The following is a 15658-nucleotide window of genomic DNA, read 5'->3' as shown; positions in this document are numbered from 1 at the left end:
GAAGACAAAACGACAGCCAGTCATAGCTATACTATTAAAGGTCGTAATCCACAGCAGCAAGTGGACGGGCTCACCCATTTCGCAAAGAAACTTCTCTGGCCCGGAATCGACACGTACGAGGGCCTCATCGCAAACAATGCACGTCGATCCATCATCGGTTTGGTGCCAACCCCTACTCCTACAGTTGCTCTTGATAAACCAGCCAAAAAGTCTTCTGAGACGAACGGATCCAAGCGATCGCTGTACTTCGGATCGTATGACCAGAAGGACAAGTCACGGCCACAACGACGAAAGCTCGCAGCAGCGCTCCATCCTTCTGGCTGGCTTTCAAAATCATATGTTTATGGTTTGATGCTCCCTGGAGATGGCTTGTGTCATTTCCTGATGGCCACACTACTCGAGAACGACAGCCGGGCCATGGAGCGTTTGGGCTCATTTGCCAATTTATCTGGAGGATTTGTGTACTCAGGCAAGAGCTTCTGGAGCACATCGTGTATTGTGGGCCGAGTCATTGCAGCAGGTCAAGGATCCGCCGAATGCATGGGATGGGTCTCCAGTGACATTCTCCCTCTTGGCATTGATGAAGGCTGGGTGAATATTGAGGTGGAAGACGTAGCTGGTAGGTTCTCGCAAGCGTGCCAGTGATGAAGACTAACTAACAAATAACAGAAGATATGGCTCATTTGGGTAAGAAAGCGAGACTATGGGCAAAGAAGCGAATTGAGCGCGAATCTTCCATCCTTGGAGATGCGGACGAATACTCTTGTTTCCCTGCGGACTTTATCATCCCCCACGAAAATAGCTACTCGACACCTCCTCCCATGATCAGCGTTACCTTCCGATCGCTAGAGCTCATGTCATCCGATCCAAACAAGGCTTTCCCCACGAGGACAACTAAGGACCCTGAATTATTATCGTTGCCAGCCACGGTCAATTTTGCCGTAGCCATTGATGGATTTACAGCTGAGAACTACTCGCTCTCTCTGGCCTACGATATTAATTTTGTAACGGCGCATCCGTGTTCACCTTCTCATCGAGTCCGTTTTATTAAGTCGCCATCAAGCCCAACAATCCAGCAAATTGACGTATCTGGCTCTGACACGTTCGGGCAAGGCTCTCGGCCTGCCAACCGCACAGGTATGAACCACTTCTGTATGGCTTGCGGTTCGTAAACTAACTCGATTCTCAGGCCATCCGTTGCACAAATGGTATAATTATGCTGTCATACATATATCGGAGCTTTTGAAGCGTCAACACACCCCGCTTTCAGAGCTTCTTGCGGCCCCTCCAACTCACCGTCGTACACCGTCGCGAATGGGAAGCGACCGAGTTCTTGTTATTGATTGCATCACCAACTTATCCGAAGTGCCTCAATCACCCACCATTGAGAGGCTCACCTCAAAATATAATATCGTTCAGCGACGAGGCAGTTTCCCTGCCGCGGAACAAATGCATTTCGAGTCCAGGAAACGGCAATTCGGCTCAGACATGGAGATTCTGGTTCGTGCGCTCTGCGCTCAAAAAGGCTGGAATGCCATCATCAGCCGACGAAAGAGAGGATGCCTGGCTTGCGCTATTCGTGAAGCCGGGGCATTGCAGTGGAAGGTTATTATCAGGGTGGAGTAAACAAAGCTCGCCTCTACCATCACGAGCTTATGATATGGCGTTTATGTTACGATGTATAATGTTTTGCGAAATAGGATCTACCAACAGCTGTCACTGTTGTAGACTGGTCAAAGTTGCTGGTGTGCTATGCTACCTATATATGTATGTCTATGCTGGATATCAAATCTCGGGGCGTAACCCGTGATTTATGTACAATGGTTTGTACATCCAAGTACAGTTATATCCTTGTCTCTCTTTTATATCATAACAATAGAAGACTAGAAAATGAAAGCCCCCTCTGTATTCATCATGATTCTATGTGGACTCTTGTAAGTAAGTGTGTGGATATATTCATTTCCCTTTTAGGCAGGTCGAGATCCTACGCCACGTTACCCCATCCGAGGAAGCGCCACAATTCACGCCTCACCTCAGTCCAATGGACCCGACAGGTCGCGCGAGCTAAGAGGTAATTGCGACGACCATCGACAGAGCATCACTTCTCCTCATCACAACAGCAAAGATGTCGCCTCCCAAGGACCCCAGAAGAACCGACCTCAGTAAGTGCCACATCTAAAGCCCTCAGCAAAAAGTTGTACGCAAACTTCTAGCACCATGCGATTGTCACAATTGCGACCAGCAAGCTAACTTGATGACACAGTCGTCCCTTACCAAGAGCCCAAGAGCTCGGGCGAGTCGACCGATATCTCCTCGACAATGTCCACCACACTTCCAATGGCGGCTATGTTCACGCGCAACAAGCTTGTGGGATGGTACGTAGTCCCAATGATTTCCCATGACTGCGGAGGCATGGCGCGATGGCGACGAAGCGATACATGATATGCAACGGGATCACTAACGACTTTTGGTATGGATAGGGCCTCTGTTGTTTTCTCCATCCAGAGCTGGCTCGGTGAGAGCGAGGATTCCAAGAAGAACTCCACCACTCCTGGATACTTTTCAGTCGGCATGTCAAGTATGTTTTCCTCACACATCCAACAGCAAGAACGCGATGTCTAACGAAGCGCAGTCATGGCTCTTGTCGTCACTTACCTACCTATCTTCCTGCCTCCTGTTGGTGGAAAGCAGGCTTCTGGCACCGAGGCCCCTGCTCCTGTTCCCCTAGCATAATTAAGCAGTGGGCTGCTGGAGGATAAATGTATAATAGCGAATAGCGGATGATACGTACAAGAACGGATGAAGGTCATGTTATCTAGGATTAATTGTCATGAGCGTTATCTTTTGTATCTCAAGGTTACGTCTGGCACAAATCTCCGGACAGGGAGATGCACAGATAAGATCTGTACTGCGAAGTCCCTCCCGTGAGAATGAGCAATTCCTCGGACCAGCGCGTTTCCGCCAAGTATCTGGCACTACACGGCGACTGACATGGCCAAATACTAAGTTGTCCCGGCGCAGTTTCGTTAGAAGCACTGCCTGGCATGTCAAGGAAGCCCGCAATATTCAACTTTCATCGATCTTCGTTTACCCACGCTATATTCTAGCGGAACACTCTTGTTTTTAGCGGATATAGGTTCTTAATGATCAACCTTGCAATTCACATGTGAAGTGAGGCAAGGCAAGGCAAAGCAATCATAGGCTGGCTTCATTGATTAACTTGCTGTTGATCTGACAGCAACACATTCATCTGTAATGACTTAAAAGATTCAGGCTACGCGGAAAACGCAATTCGAATATTTTTATCTTAAGGTCAATCGATACTCAAGTAATCAAAGCTACTTGGTATTGTATATAGTCTTTACTTTTCATCCTTGTGAATTCTGTAATCGTGCTTGATATACCTACTTGTAGTAAACGAGCTCAGTTCAAAGGTACGTACTCTACACTACCTGTCTAGATGGCCAGTGGGTGGTAGAAAAGCTCTGGGTATAAAAACAAGATCTAACAAGCCTGGTCTGAGTAGCATAAACTGGCCTACTAATTTCGTCGCTGCGGTCAATCATTCTGATACCCTGAGGACTACATACTAATTCAGGGGACTAATCAGTACCGCGGGGTTACCTGGTTTCACAGTGTCCAACAGTGTGGTGGGGTCCGTTCATATCCAGTCCCCTGATTCTGAGTGTCAAAAAGAACCGAACAGTTATGAGCTAGTAGTAGCGGGGTCGCAAAATAGTATGTGTCTAGTACAAGATAGATAAAAATACGAGCACATATCTAGGCCATTTATCAGCTAAAGCTGATCTGATATTTTCATCAACCACTTGGCTTGTGCCAACTTTTATGCGCCATCTGAGCAGTTGGTCAATGTGATCTTATAATTTATGATACCCCTCATTGGTTGCCGGGGCAATTCGTTATGTCATTTTTAGCAATAAACGATACCTCATGCAAAGTTCTTTGTACTTAACGACTTCACGAAATAGCACATATCCTCACAACGACGCTCACCGCCCAGCCCGCGGGATATACCGAAGACCTACAGCGCCTTCTTAACTCAAATCCAAACGGAAGCCAGGTGCTCGTTTCGGATTTAACCCTCGAACCGCCCTCTTGTCGAAAGAGCAGCCTAACTTGTCCAAAACTGCCCCGCGTCAACCCAACACACATCCCTCAAGATATCGAACAGTTGGCCACCCAAGGCACAAGAGACGAAACCAGTAAGCCAGTTTATGCCATTTAGACTGCCTATACTTTTAGGTTGCTTGTTTTATATTCTAAAGTTTAGATGCTGACGTTTCTGTTACTTATTAGAACTCAACATCATGGTTAACGAACGTGCGCCCCCAAAGGTGCCTCCACGCGAGACTGCATCCCGCGAGCTCTCTCCTGACGATGATATTACAGCCCTTATCACTGGTGCCACCAGCACTCCCACATTCGGTCATCCTACCAAGATGATGTCCTCTCGTAAGCAGAGAGCAGACCCTTTCATACGGCAGAAGACCCGGCCCGAACACCATATCGATAATCGAAGCAGCAACGGTACCAAAATCACAGGTCCTAAAGGCCCTACATACCAGGACCGAAGGGCGCCACCGTTGCCAATGTTTAGTTCAGACGCTCCACCTGCATCATCTTATGCACCCTCCAGGAACTACGGCGAGGAGACCTTTTACACAGACCCTGTCAAGGCAAGCGCCGATTTGAAGGCCCTACTTGAGGGTGGCATGGAAGAGGGCGAAGAGGAAGGCGGGCAGCCGGATGGCGAAAAAAAAACAGAAGCAACAAAAGATGCTAAAGATACCAAAGATGGCACAGTTGAGGGCCTCAAGGTCAAGCTGCTGCCTCATCAAGTCGAAGGTGTTGAGTGGATGCGTGGACGAGAACTAGGTCCCGTGAAACGAGGAAGGGTACCCAAGGGAGGTATCCTAGCCGATGATATGGGTCTTGGAAAGACCCTTCAAACAATCTCGCTCATCCTCACCAACCAGAAGCCAGCCAAGAACGCTTCTGGCTGGAAGAAGCACTTTGAAACGATTGAAAAGACAACACTTGTGGTGGCACCTTTAGCTCTGATTCGCCAATGGGAACACGAAATTAATGATAGAGTGGAAAAGAGTCATGGCCTCAAAGTTTGTGTCCATCACGGGCCCAACCGAACCAAAAGATTCAAGGATCTTGCTGCCTACGACGTTGTGATCACAACCTACCAGATTCTGGTCTCGGAGCATGGAAACTCATCTGATGCCGAGAATGGACTGAAGGCAGGCTGTTTCGGCTTGCATTGGTGGCGAGTTGTCTTGGATGAAGCCCACACCGTCAAGAACCGAAACACAAAAGCCACCAAGGCATGCTACGCCCTGAATTCAGAATATCGATGGTGTTTGTCCGGCACGCCAATGCAAAACAACCTGGATGAGCTTCAATCTCTCATCAAGTTTCTCCGTATTCGACCTTATGATAACCTCAAGGAATGGAAAGAGCATATCGATCTGCCTTTGAAGAACGGCCGAGGTCACATTGCTATTCGAAGACTACACAGCCTTCTCAGATGCTTCATGAAGCGAAGAACCAAAGAAATTCTCAAGGAAGATGGCGCGCTTAACCCTGGTGGTAAGCCTTCTGCCAAGGGTGAAGGCTCCTCGACGGGTTTCAAGGTTACTGAGCGCAAGGTCGTCACTGTAGCGGCTGAGTTATCGCCTGCAGAGCGCAAATTCTATGATAGACTAGCAGCTCGAGCAGACCAAAGTCTTGAGGATCAGATGTTGCAAGGCAAAGTCAATTACGCCAACGCTTTGACTCTGTTGCTCCGGCTTCGACAGGCCTGTAACCACCCCAAACTTGTTGAGGGCAAGCTAGAGAAGGACAAGGATGCAATGTCGATAGGATCTACTCAGAAAAACCAGGAGGCAGACATCGATTCTATGGCCGATATGTTCGCTGGCATGGGCATCGTCTCTAAGGATTGCAACATCTGTGGTCGAGGTTTGAGTAGTGAAGACAACAAATCAGGCAAAGACATCTGCTCAGAATGTCACGCTGACCTTGCATATTTTAACGACCATGAACGACCAGAGAAGACAGAGCGAGGAAATAAGTTGAAGAAACCCAAATCCAAGGGCAAGAAAGAAAAGAAGAAAGAAGGGGCCAAAAAGAACGACAGAGAAATTATCGATCTCAGTGATGATGAGGACGATGAGCCCCAAAAGACAACCTCGAGGCGATCTCGCAATCGAAACGCGGTTGTCGACAGTGATGATGAGGATATAATGCCGCCACAAAAGGCCACTCGAAAGCCTCGAAATCGCAACGCTATCTTAGATAGTGATGAGGAGGAGGAAGCCGAAGGTTCATGGCTCGTTTCAGAAAATGAGCAGGGCTCACTCCATCTCGGCAAGGCTGGCGGCGAAGAAGACGAAAACGCTGAGGGCGGGGGCGATTCTATAGGCCCCGAAGACTCTGAGGACGAGGAGAGTAAGCTTGAAGATAAGAGCAACTTGAGCAGCTTTATCGAGGACGATGAAGCCTCTGACTCTGATGACTCTTTGGCATCTCTGACTGATCTTACGAAGCGCATGGCTGCGCAGACACTGGACGATAGAAAACCTAACGCTGCAAAGACAAAGGCGGCTACAACTGCTGTCTCCGAATCTTCTGACTCGGACTCCAGTTCAGGATCCGAGTCCGATTCTGATTCAGATTCCTCTGGCTTGTCTTCTGACGAAGATGACAGCGTCTTCTATCCTTCGCGCGACCCTAACTCTCCACAAGTCCTTGCTTCCTCGAAAATTCGAGAACTCATCAAGATTCTTCAAAATGAAGTCAAGGAACACAAATTCATTGTCTTCTCCCAATTTACCTCCATGCTTAACCTGGTAGAACCCTTCTTCCGTAAGGAACGGTTCCGCTTTGTGCGGTACGATGGTAGCATGAAGAATGATGAGCGAGAAGAAAGCTTACGAAGTTTGAGGAGCGACCCTGAAACGCGAATTTTGCTGTGCAGTTTGAAGTGCGGTAGTTTGGGACTTAACCTCACAGCGGCGACCAGGGTCGTCATCCTCGAGCCCTTCTGGAACCCAGTATGTTTTTCTTCCCTCTTCCTCCCCTTCTTTTTCCTCCTTACTCCTTACTCCTTACTCCTTTATAAGAGACTTATTAACTGATGTACCTGTCTAGTTTGTGGAAGAACAAGCTATCGACCGTGTCCATCGTCTCACGCAGACTGTCGACGTAATCATCTACAAGCTTACTGTTTCCAACACAGTTGAGGAACGCATTCTCGAACTGCAGGACAAGAAGCGTGAACTGGCCGAGCAGGCTATCGAGGGTGGCATGCGCAAGGAGGCTCTCAAGCTTGGTCTCAACGAGATCATCAATCTTTTCAAGCCAGGCTCTTCTGCGGATAACCCTAGCCTGATCGCCGACACTGCCGATGATGAAAGCTTTGATGGCAACGGACGCAGAGCGGCTTCGATGCAGAGGCGACCGGAACGGCCCAAGAAGGAAGAGAGCTCTGTCTACGGCCGAAGATGGTAAAATGTTGATTTCTGACTGACGTTAATGAATAAATGAAGGAAAAAGGAAGGAAGGGCGTTTGAGAAGGCTGCAGGATTTCACGACACGGTTTAATGAATGGTTAGTCTTTTTTTGTCATTATTCGACCATAAGAGATGATACAAGCAAGTCAATTTATGTTATTTAGACTATATTATTAGGTTGTTTATCTTATGCCTCAAGTTTCAGCTCACTAAACAAGGTGCAGGTATTCGCTTTCTACATTATTTTTGAAATCAATATGACGAGTTGTGCAAGATGGCCGCTTGTCGAGGCAAGTCGTATCATTTTATAAATGCAGGATTGCTGGCATTCTTGCAAACAGTCACAGGAGACAGACAGGAAGCAAAAGTGTAGAAGATATACGCTTTCTATTGCAGAATCGTAAAGCTATTCATGCTTACATCACATACAATCTCATGCCATGTAAAAGAAAACCCTTTCAGATATATAAAAAAGAGGGCAGCCGGTTGATGGCCGCCATGTAATGACGCCGGACCCAAATGGTAAACAGTTGCTCAAATTCATCACAAAAAAAGATCGCTTTCCCTTTTGTTTTTCCTTCTTATCCTTTTCCTTAGACAACGGGGCCGGCCTTGACGACATCTTCGGTGGCCTCGCTCTCGTACTTGGCGAAGTTCTCGCGGAAGAGCTTGCCGAGCTTGACAACCTCAGTGTTGAAGCTGTCCTCACCAGCGGTCCAGGCCTTGGAGGGGTTGAGAAGTTCTGAAGGAACGTTGGGGCAGGACTTGGGGACCTGGAGGTTGAAGACACCGTAGTTCTCGTACTCAACGTTGGCGAGGTCACCAGAGTGGATGGCGTCGAGGATGGCACGGGTGTACTTGAGGGGGCATCGCTTGCCGCCCTGGGCGAAACCGGCACCGACCCAACCGGTGTTGAGGAGCCAGGCGTTGGCCTTGTGTGTCTCAATCTTGTCGGCAAGCATCTTGGCGTACTTCATGGGGTGCAGAGCAAGGAAGGGCTGAGCGAAGCAGCTGGAGAAGGTAGCCTGGGGCTCGGTGACGCCGTCCTCAGTACCGGCCATCTTGGAGGTGTAACCAGAGATGAAGTGGAACATGGTCTGGGCGCTGTCAAGTTTGGAGATAGGAGGCAGGACACCGCGGGCGTCGCAAGTGAGGAGGATGATGTTGGAGGGAGAGTTGGGAGAGAGGCAAGGAATCTTGGCGTTGGAGATGTACTCGATGGGGTAGGCGCATCGGGTGTTCTCAGTGAGGGTAGCGTCATCGTAGTCGACCTCACGGGTGAGAGGGTCGAAAACGACGTTCTCAAGGACGGAACCGTATCGGATAGCGCCATAGATATCGGGCTCCTTCTCAGCGGACAGACCAATGGTCTTGGCGTAGCAACCACCCTCGATGTTGAAAACACCGTTGTCAGACCAGCAGTGCTCGTCGTCACCAATGAGGGCTCGGTTGGGGTCGGCGGAGAGAGTGGTCTTGCCAGTTCCAGAGAGACCGAAGAAAAGGGTGACATCGCCGTTCTTGCCCTCGTTGGCGGAGGAGTGAAGAGTGAGGACGTTGTGCTTGATGGGCATCTCGTAGAAAAGAACAGTGAAGACTCCCTTCTTCATTTCACCTTTGAGAAGTTAGTATCATTTTCGATAGATTCGGATTCAGAATTCGTCTTACCAGCATACTCAGTACCGAGGATGACCATCTCCTTCTGCTCGAAGTTGATGGCAACTGATGTACCGGAGGTCATACCCTCGGTGTATCGGTTGGCAGGGAACTTGCCAGCATTGTAGATTGTGTAGTCGGGGTGGAAGTCGTTGAGCTCCTCTCGTGTAGGTCGGATAAGCATGTTTCGCATGAAGAGAGCATGGTAGGCGCGGGCGCAGATAACTCGGACCTTGATGCGGTACTTCTCGTCCCAGCCGGCAAAACCATCAATGACATAGATACGGCTTCGGGTGTTGAGGTAATCGACAGCACGTTCTCGGTTGATCTTCCAGACCTGTATTGATTATTTTGTCAGCCAATGTTTCAATGAGAAAGCTATGGTAGATGAGATGATTCTGGGAAAGAGATCCGGCCACCATCCCACAACAGGTTAAAGGCATTCGGGTCGGAAGAAATCGTAGACGGGAAGAAAAGAGGGGCGTGGCACGGCCGACAGCATCGGAGGTCGGTACAGACGTCTCGGATTGAGTCCGCAGGCAATTGCCAGAGAGGAAAGTGAGCGTGTGAGGACTGAGACTGCGGGGTCAAGATTGCCGATCCCATGACGCGCGCCACCCCGGAACGACCAGGGGAACAAGCCAAGCGAACAGGTACCATGGCGTTGAGCCAATGAACCGCTAGAGGACCACTCGGCCAGGCCTGTACCAACCAGCGACCAGGCAATTGAGTAAGAGAATAAGCACCAGTGGACAGGCCTCAAAGCCATGACGCCCATGCTGCGGGTATCTTCGGGGAAGCCCCAATTGCAATTGATTATGGTCGCTGGAATGGACAAAGCCGTCGGTCTAGACGTTTTGTTTTGTCTCGATTCGTTCGTCTCATTGGCGTCAAGCTCGTGATGCTGGCAATTCTTCTTCTGTGACCGAGATCGGAAGACAAAAGTCCAAATACCACAACAAGCGAGTCTCAATCGATCATGTGTGCGGATATGATGTGTAATGTGCTTGGGCAAAACGTCAAATATTTCTTACCTCAGGAGTCATGGGCTTGTTGACAGGTCCCCACCTATTAATTTTTTGTTAGCCGTCTGATGACCACGACTCATGCGCTCGACAATGGAACTCTATCGCCGGCTTCTTAGGGGTTGACATACCAAATGTTGTCCTTGGAAGAAGCCTCCTCGACGATTCGCTTGTCGAGAGGAGATCGACCAGTCTTAGCGCCAGAGTAGGCAGTCAGGGCACCGCTGGATGTGATAGCGGTACCAGTCTCGTAGACAAGAGCATCCTCGTAGAGGGCAGCGACTGAAGGGTTAGGGATCTGAGCAATGCCATGTTAGTGACCGTTACGTTTGAATGGGTTGTATAAGTATTTCTTACAATAGCGACACGATCGTAATCGATGTGAGCCTTGTCGTGGAGCTCCTGTTCCAACTCGGTGTGCTCCTGGTGGGGACTGACGCCTGTGTTAGTTGACCTGCACAGATATTTGCATATCATGGGAAACATACGTAACACCGGTAGGGTGGAGGGAAGTCTTGTTAACGTTGTTGGGAAGCACTGCGACAAGGTCAGTATTGTTTTTTTGGACTGGTGGAATAGTAGAAATTGGGTGTAGTGGTTCAATCATGGTAATGGCAGGTTGTGTGAGGGCATCATGACAAGTTGGCCAAGGGGTAAAGACAAGACTCACTCTTGAAAAAATCGGTTCCTGAAGCCTGGATGTTTGAGCCTGGACCTTTGATGAAAGTTGGATTTGAATAGAGAGAAGCAGTTTTGAAGACGGGGTCATTCATGGCTTTTATAAAAGCTTCACGAGCAGCTTGAGATTTGAGAGTAAACGCCCTGGGGTGGGCTATACAAGGTGTGACCCTCCGCAAATTGGGCACTTTAGATAGTGCCCGTTTGCCATGGCCAAAACCGAGGATGGAGTAGGATGGGGACGGATAGTGAGCAAAGCTTTGACTGGCAGAGACAAGCGCGTAGTGGATCCGGCGAGGCGTTGCAGGTGACGGGCACGATATTAAGTCGGAAGAGATTCCTTGGTACCAGGACAAGGTCAAGGTGACGGTGACGGGACGGGAAAGGTCATGATGAGGATGGTACAAATGTACCCGACTCAGCCTGGGAGCCAGCTTTAGGATGGGTTATTGCGGGACGGAAGGGGGTCACAAAACGTAACCCAAACCCCCGGTCCACGTCCGTCCAGACTCTTAACAAGAATGAGGGGAGAAAGCGTCAGAGTTTTGGCGGGGAGAATGGACTAAACTAAGCCCAGGCCAGGAAGATGCCGGAAGACGTCGGTTCTTGGTTCAGGGAATTGTAAACAAGCAAGATGAATGGGTGGACGAACGAATGGATGGATCCTGAGACTGTTTTTTCGCTATGGATAATGCCGAATCGATGGGTACAGGAACGCCTTCACTTGACGGTAAAAAGAATACTGAACGGCACTGTATGTAGAAGACGGTAGGTATGTAGGTACGTGGACTCTCTTCACCTCTCGCTACTGGTGTTGTTGCGGGTGGAAGCAAAGCAGACGATAGTCAGGTTGTTTGTTTGTATGTAGTAGCAGCTTGCTGTGTTGACAATGATGACAATACTTGTCTATTTCTCTTCTGATATTCTTATATACGAGCCTGTAACATTCAGGCAATTCATGAAACGCCGCATGTTGCCATGCTAAAGATTCTGTAAATATCTACCTCTTTTCTTATCAAATCCAATAATAATAATATTATTATTGCAATTTCTTGTCTCTGATTTCTAAATCACAAAACCACCATCATCTTGGAATCGTGTAATTCAATCACGAACAAATGTGTCGTCATGATCGTCGGTCCAGGACCCCAATCTAAAACATAACAGTGATTCAATTAGTACCCGCGATCTTCCGTAAAAAGAGACTCGGCTGCATATCAATTACATACTGAATACTTCCTAGAACCCATTTCTGCATGGATAAATTATCATGCATAAGATTCCTATGGTAAATTTTAATTGGGATGAAATCTCTTCCTGCGATTCGTTGCTGTACTGTACTGACGTGAATTCTCTTATTGAATACGGGAAGCATATCCGTACCATGTTCATTATTCAACATACTCGGATCGCCTACCGTCTATTACGGTGCCTTGCTGCGCCGACTTACAGGGCCTGGCAGGGGCCGAGTCCCCGGTTTCCCCTCATATTTGATTACCATCGGGGCAGTACGGGGTATAACAAGAGCTACTGCTAGAACAGTCAAGCCTGTACGGACATTGAATTCCTTAGAGTTTGGAGATTCTGTATGGGTGTAGTCCTGCAACCCTCCTTGGACTTTGTCGCAAGGTTGTTTGACTCGATCCTGATATGGGTAATGATATTTCCTCCCTCGTTGGGTTGCCTGCTTTTGTTACAGTGGCTGCTGGCTTGAGAAGCAGCACAACAGTACACGGTTGCGGGGATGCATTGGATGTAAGGATTTCAAACTATTGGCTACATCGTTAAAAATGACGACGGGGCCTACCCGACAGCCAGAAGATGGGTGACCATCGTGAAGTACTTCGTCTTGGACGACGAGACCCAAGACGGTGGAGGCGGGAAGCCTGACTACAGCCAGACCAATACTTTTTACGTACTGCAATACACATGCTAGTCAATGTCTTTTGAGTAACAGGTCAGCCGACCACAACGAATCAGACATCCGGCCAGAGCTTCTTTCCATAACCTACAGTCTAGACAATGTACAAAGGCACAACAGGCATGTCAAGATCATGGGGAAACAAGCTTGCCAAGGGCCGCATACTGAACATGAGGGCGGTCAGGACTGAAAAGGGAATAACCTTGGATCAAAAAAGCTAGGGCTGAATTTGAAATTGTGGAGAGAAAAGGGAGATGAACAGGAGAAGAAGAAAAAGCAAAAGAAAAAACCAACACCAAGCCTCACCCCAGGCCCAGCTCGGTATACGATACATTCTTTGTCTGTGCTGCCAAAAACTCACTGGTCACCAGACAGCAACAACAGGGAGACAGTGGATACGATGCGGAGAGAAGAGGCTTTGCTATTGACGCTAGATCCGTTAACGAAAACTTCAGAGCAATGCAAACGTTGACCTGGTCTAGTGCTGTATGTACATACAGAGCAGCTCCCAAATTATTACCTAGGTAGCATGGCTATTCCCGGCTGTTGATGGTGTATTTAGGCTAGCACCCACCTATGCCGTTCACATGCTTAAGTCAAGTAGAAACGAATAACAGAGACAAATGCTGCATACCGTATATGTTCAAGCCATCAATATAAGCCAGTACACATATAGTGTAAGAAGTTTCTTCGTGACTAACATACTTACTGAAATGCAGTTATAGCATTGTTCTCTCATGTCTGCCTCATCTCTTACCCTGAGGTTGTCGTTCTTGCCCTACGATCTTCTAGCTCCAAATACTGTTTTTATCATCAAAGTCTTATCACATATACCTAGGTAGGTACTAGGTAAATAACATGCAAATCTACATGCTCTTCATAGTGAAGACTTTGGGCATTAACTTCTGCAAGTGCCAATGGGTAAGAAGGTACTGCCTACCTCTGGAAGCCTACGATTTCCTTCTTAAAACCCAAAGATTCGCAACTGGAAAGTCCTTGTGTAAAGGAATACCTATCTCTGTATGGACCCCATCTGTAGAAATGCACCAATGATTTCCAAGTCACGATCTGCAACTGAATCTATTTCTAGGTTAGTACCTATGGCAGTGCCTATGATGAGCGTTGTGTACTTGAGCACAGCATACGGTCAGAGTATGAGGACAAAACTTCTGAGACTCTACCTATTTCCGTCACCACATGGCGTCCAGGTAGTGCTCAGCTTTGGGTAATGTGGAGGCTTCTAGACTGCGTTCTTACATTCGCTTGAGTTTTTGACCATGAACCTGGGGACCTACTTTTGGAACAGACAGTCCACATGACTCTCGTTACCGAGTCAAAACCAGTCACGATTTGGAGAAGAAAATTTCAACTCCTTGCTACGCACCTGGTTTATTGAACAAGACACTTGTACCTACTAATCTTCGTGATTTGGATAATATTGGTCTGACTGATGTGATCCCCTGAACAAGGATTTGCTCGTCCCGCAACTCGGACTTGACAGTGCCGGTCGTCACGCAAAATAAAATACCAAAAACAAAAGCCACGATAATAATGCGAATACATTACCGTCAGTAGCCTCTTTCTTGTGGTCTGGGTGACGTACAGACCTTGAACTTGCATTCCCCTGTTGCACTTTTCAAGCTCCACACGACTCCGTATTTCGACAAAGCTAACAGGTTAGCAAGTCTGATTGGTTACACTCTCACCTTGCAAACAGACACACCCTAGACACCCCTCTCCAAATGCTCACCTTGTCAGGAACCGTGCTCTGAGTGTTCCGACATCATCCGAGCCTCCGTTTCTGACCGTTTTCCTGCCCAGAGCCTCCATCATGAATTATGTACGTTCCCGCGGCTGGGGCTCAAGAACCGTGTGGGGAACCGGGGTTGGCCTGCGGGGATAGACTGACTGACTGCTGGCTGGAAGCGGCCCAGCGGATCGGGAGTTGGGGGTGTGTTAGATGAGACAGGCTGCTGCTACTTCTCGGTGAGTGAAAGCTTGCGACAGAACAACCTCGTTATGGAAATCTCTTCGGAAGGTTGCCGAGAGGCCGGAGGTGCACGGAACGCTGTTGATACCGTTAGGTTCAAGGCGGGCCAGTTTTGCATGCTGATGGATTGAGGCTGGTCAGGTACTGATTTGACATTACTGTATCATCATGATTGCGCTTGAACGGGATGCACTAGCCAGCATCAAAGGTGTTAGTGAGACGCGTTATGTGATCCACGGGAATTTGACGCCGGACGGGAAAGGATGCCAGCACGTCTATCTACATAGTACCGCGACAAGCGAAACGGGAGTAATCGTCATGGAAGCCCATCTGTTATCATCAACCTGTTATTTGATCAGAGATAATGAGAACTGTAGATGAGACCAAACAAGGGGCGTGCAGCCCAGGCATGGGCAAGGTGAGCGGGCGAGTGGTTGACATCGCGTACCGGAGGCATACGGAGGAAACGGAGCCGACTGACGGGGCACAGTCGTCAGGAAGTTAACCGAAACATGGACAACGGTAGTCGGGTGTGACATTACAAAATCTCCATCCTCATGCCCATGCCCATACACATGGCACCGTATGGGGATCCGCAACCGCAACCGCGCCCGCGCCCGCAATCTGCTTCCCTTCCCCATGTTCATCATCCCGGATCTTCATTTGAGATCTCGACGATAACTGTCTGTCTCAATACGCTGTCCTGGACCGTTCCGGCTTTTTCTCGTACTCATATTATATCCCACTGATACTCTTTCTGATCCTGGTCATGATAAACCGTCAAACCTGTAAAAGGCCTCCATTTGAATCTCCGTCCCGTCCCAGTTACCTAACTGACTTCGGAGAC

The 15658-nt window shown here is 48.5% G+C and overlaps 4 protein-coding genes across 4 annotated transcripts in view; 3 read left to right on the top strand and 1 right to left on the bottom strand.

Moving 5' to 3' along the window:
- The window catches only part of FGSG_13337 (uncharacterized protein), a gene marked incomplete at both ends in the record, with an annotated part of 3969 nt that extends 2343 nt beyond the window's left edge, over nucleotides 1-1626 (top strand). The window contains 3 exons of the mRNA XM_011321848.1: nucleotides 41-619; nucleotides 670-1137; nucleotides 1190-1626. Coding sequence (XP_011320150.1) covers nucleotides 41-619; nucleotides 670-1137; nucleotides 1190-1626 — 1484 coding nt within the window. The remainder of the gene's footprint in view (nucleotides 1-40; nucleotides 620-669; nucleotides 1138-1189) is intronic.
- Nucleotides 1627-3922: 2296 nt separating this feature from the next.
- Nucleotides 3923-7732, top strand: FGSG_13336 (uncharacterized protein; the record flags this gene model as incomplete). Its single annotated transcript, XM_011321847.1, has 4 exons — nucleotides 3923-3965; nucleotides 3990-4223; nucleotides 4318-7085; nucleotides 7183-7732. 4 exons carry the CDS (start codon nucleotides 3923-3925, stop codon nucleotides 7540-7542), a joined length of 3405 nt encoding a protein of 1134 aa, XP_011320149.1. The 3' UTR covers nucleotides 7543-7732.
- A 180-nt stretch (nucleotides 7733-7912) lies between these two features.
- Nucleotides 7913-10942, bottom strand: FGSG_08601 (phosphoenolpyruvate carboxykinase). Its single transcript, XM_011321846.1, has 7 exons — nucleotides 10893-10942; nucleotides 10711-10759; nucleotides 10580-10655; nucleotides 10354-10520; nucleotides 10232-10265; nucleotides 9210-9534; nucleotides 7913-9156 (listed from the first exon to the last, which is right to left on the bottom strand). Coding segments are annotated over exons 1-7 (1671 nt in total). The 5' UTR covers nucleotides 10894-10942; the 3' UTR covers nucleotides 7913-8137.
- Nucleotides 10943-12922: 1980 nt separating this feature from the next.
- Nucleotides 12923-14285, top strand: FGSG_13335 (uncharacterized protein; the record flags this gene model as incomplete). Its single annotated transcript, XM_011321845.1, is given in 8 exon segments — nucleotides 12923-13000; nucleotides 13197-13307; nucleotides 13439-13498; nucleotides 13547-13659; nucleotides 13710-13742; nucleotides 13861-13911; nucleotides 13917-14029; nucleotides 14128-14285. Coding segments are annotated over 8 exon segments (717 nt in total).
- Nucleotides 14286-15658: the final 1373 nt, after the last annotated feature.

The sequence above is a fragment of the Fusarium graminearum genome, chromosome 2, assembly GCF_000240135.3.
Source record: "Fusarium graminearum PH-1 chromosome 2, whole genome shotgun sequence".
Classification (NCBI taxonomy): Eukaryota; Fungi; Ascomycota; class Sordariomycetes; order Hypocreales; family Nectriaceae; genus Fusarium; species Fusarium graminearum.
Note: the sequence above shows the minus strand (reverse complement) of the source record. Positions and strands in the feature narration are given on the sequence as shown.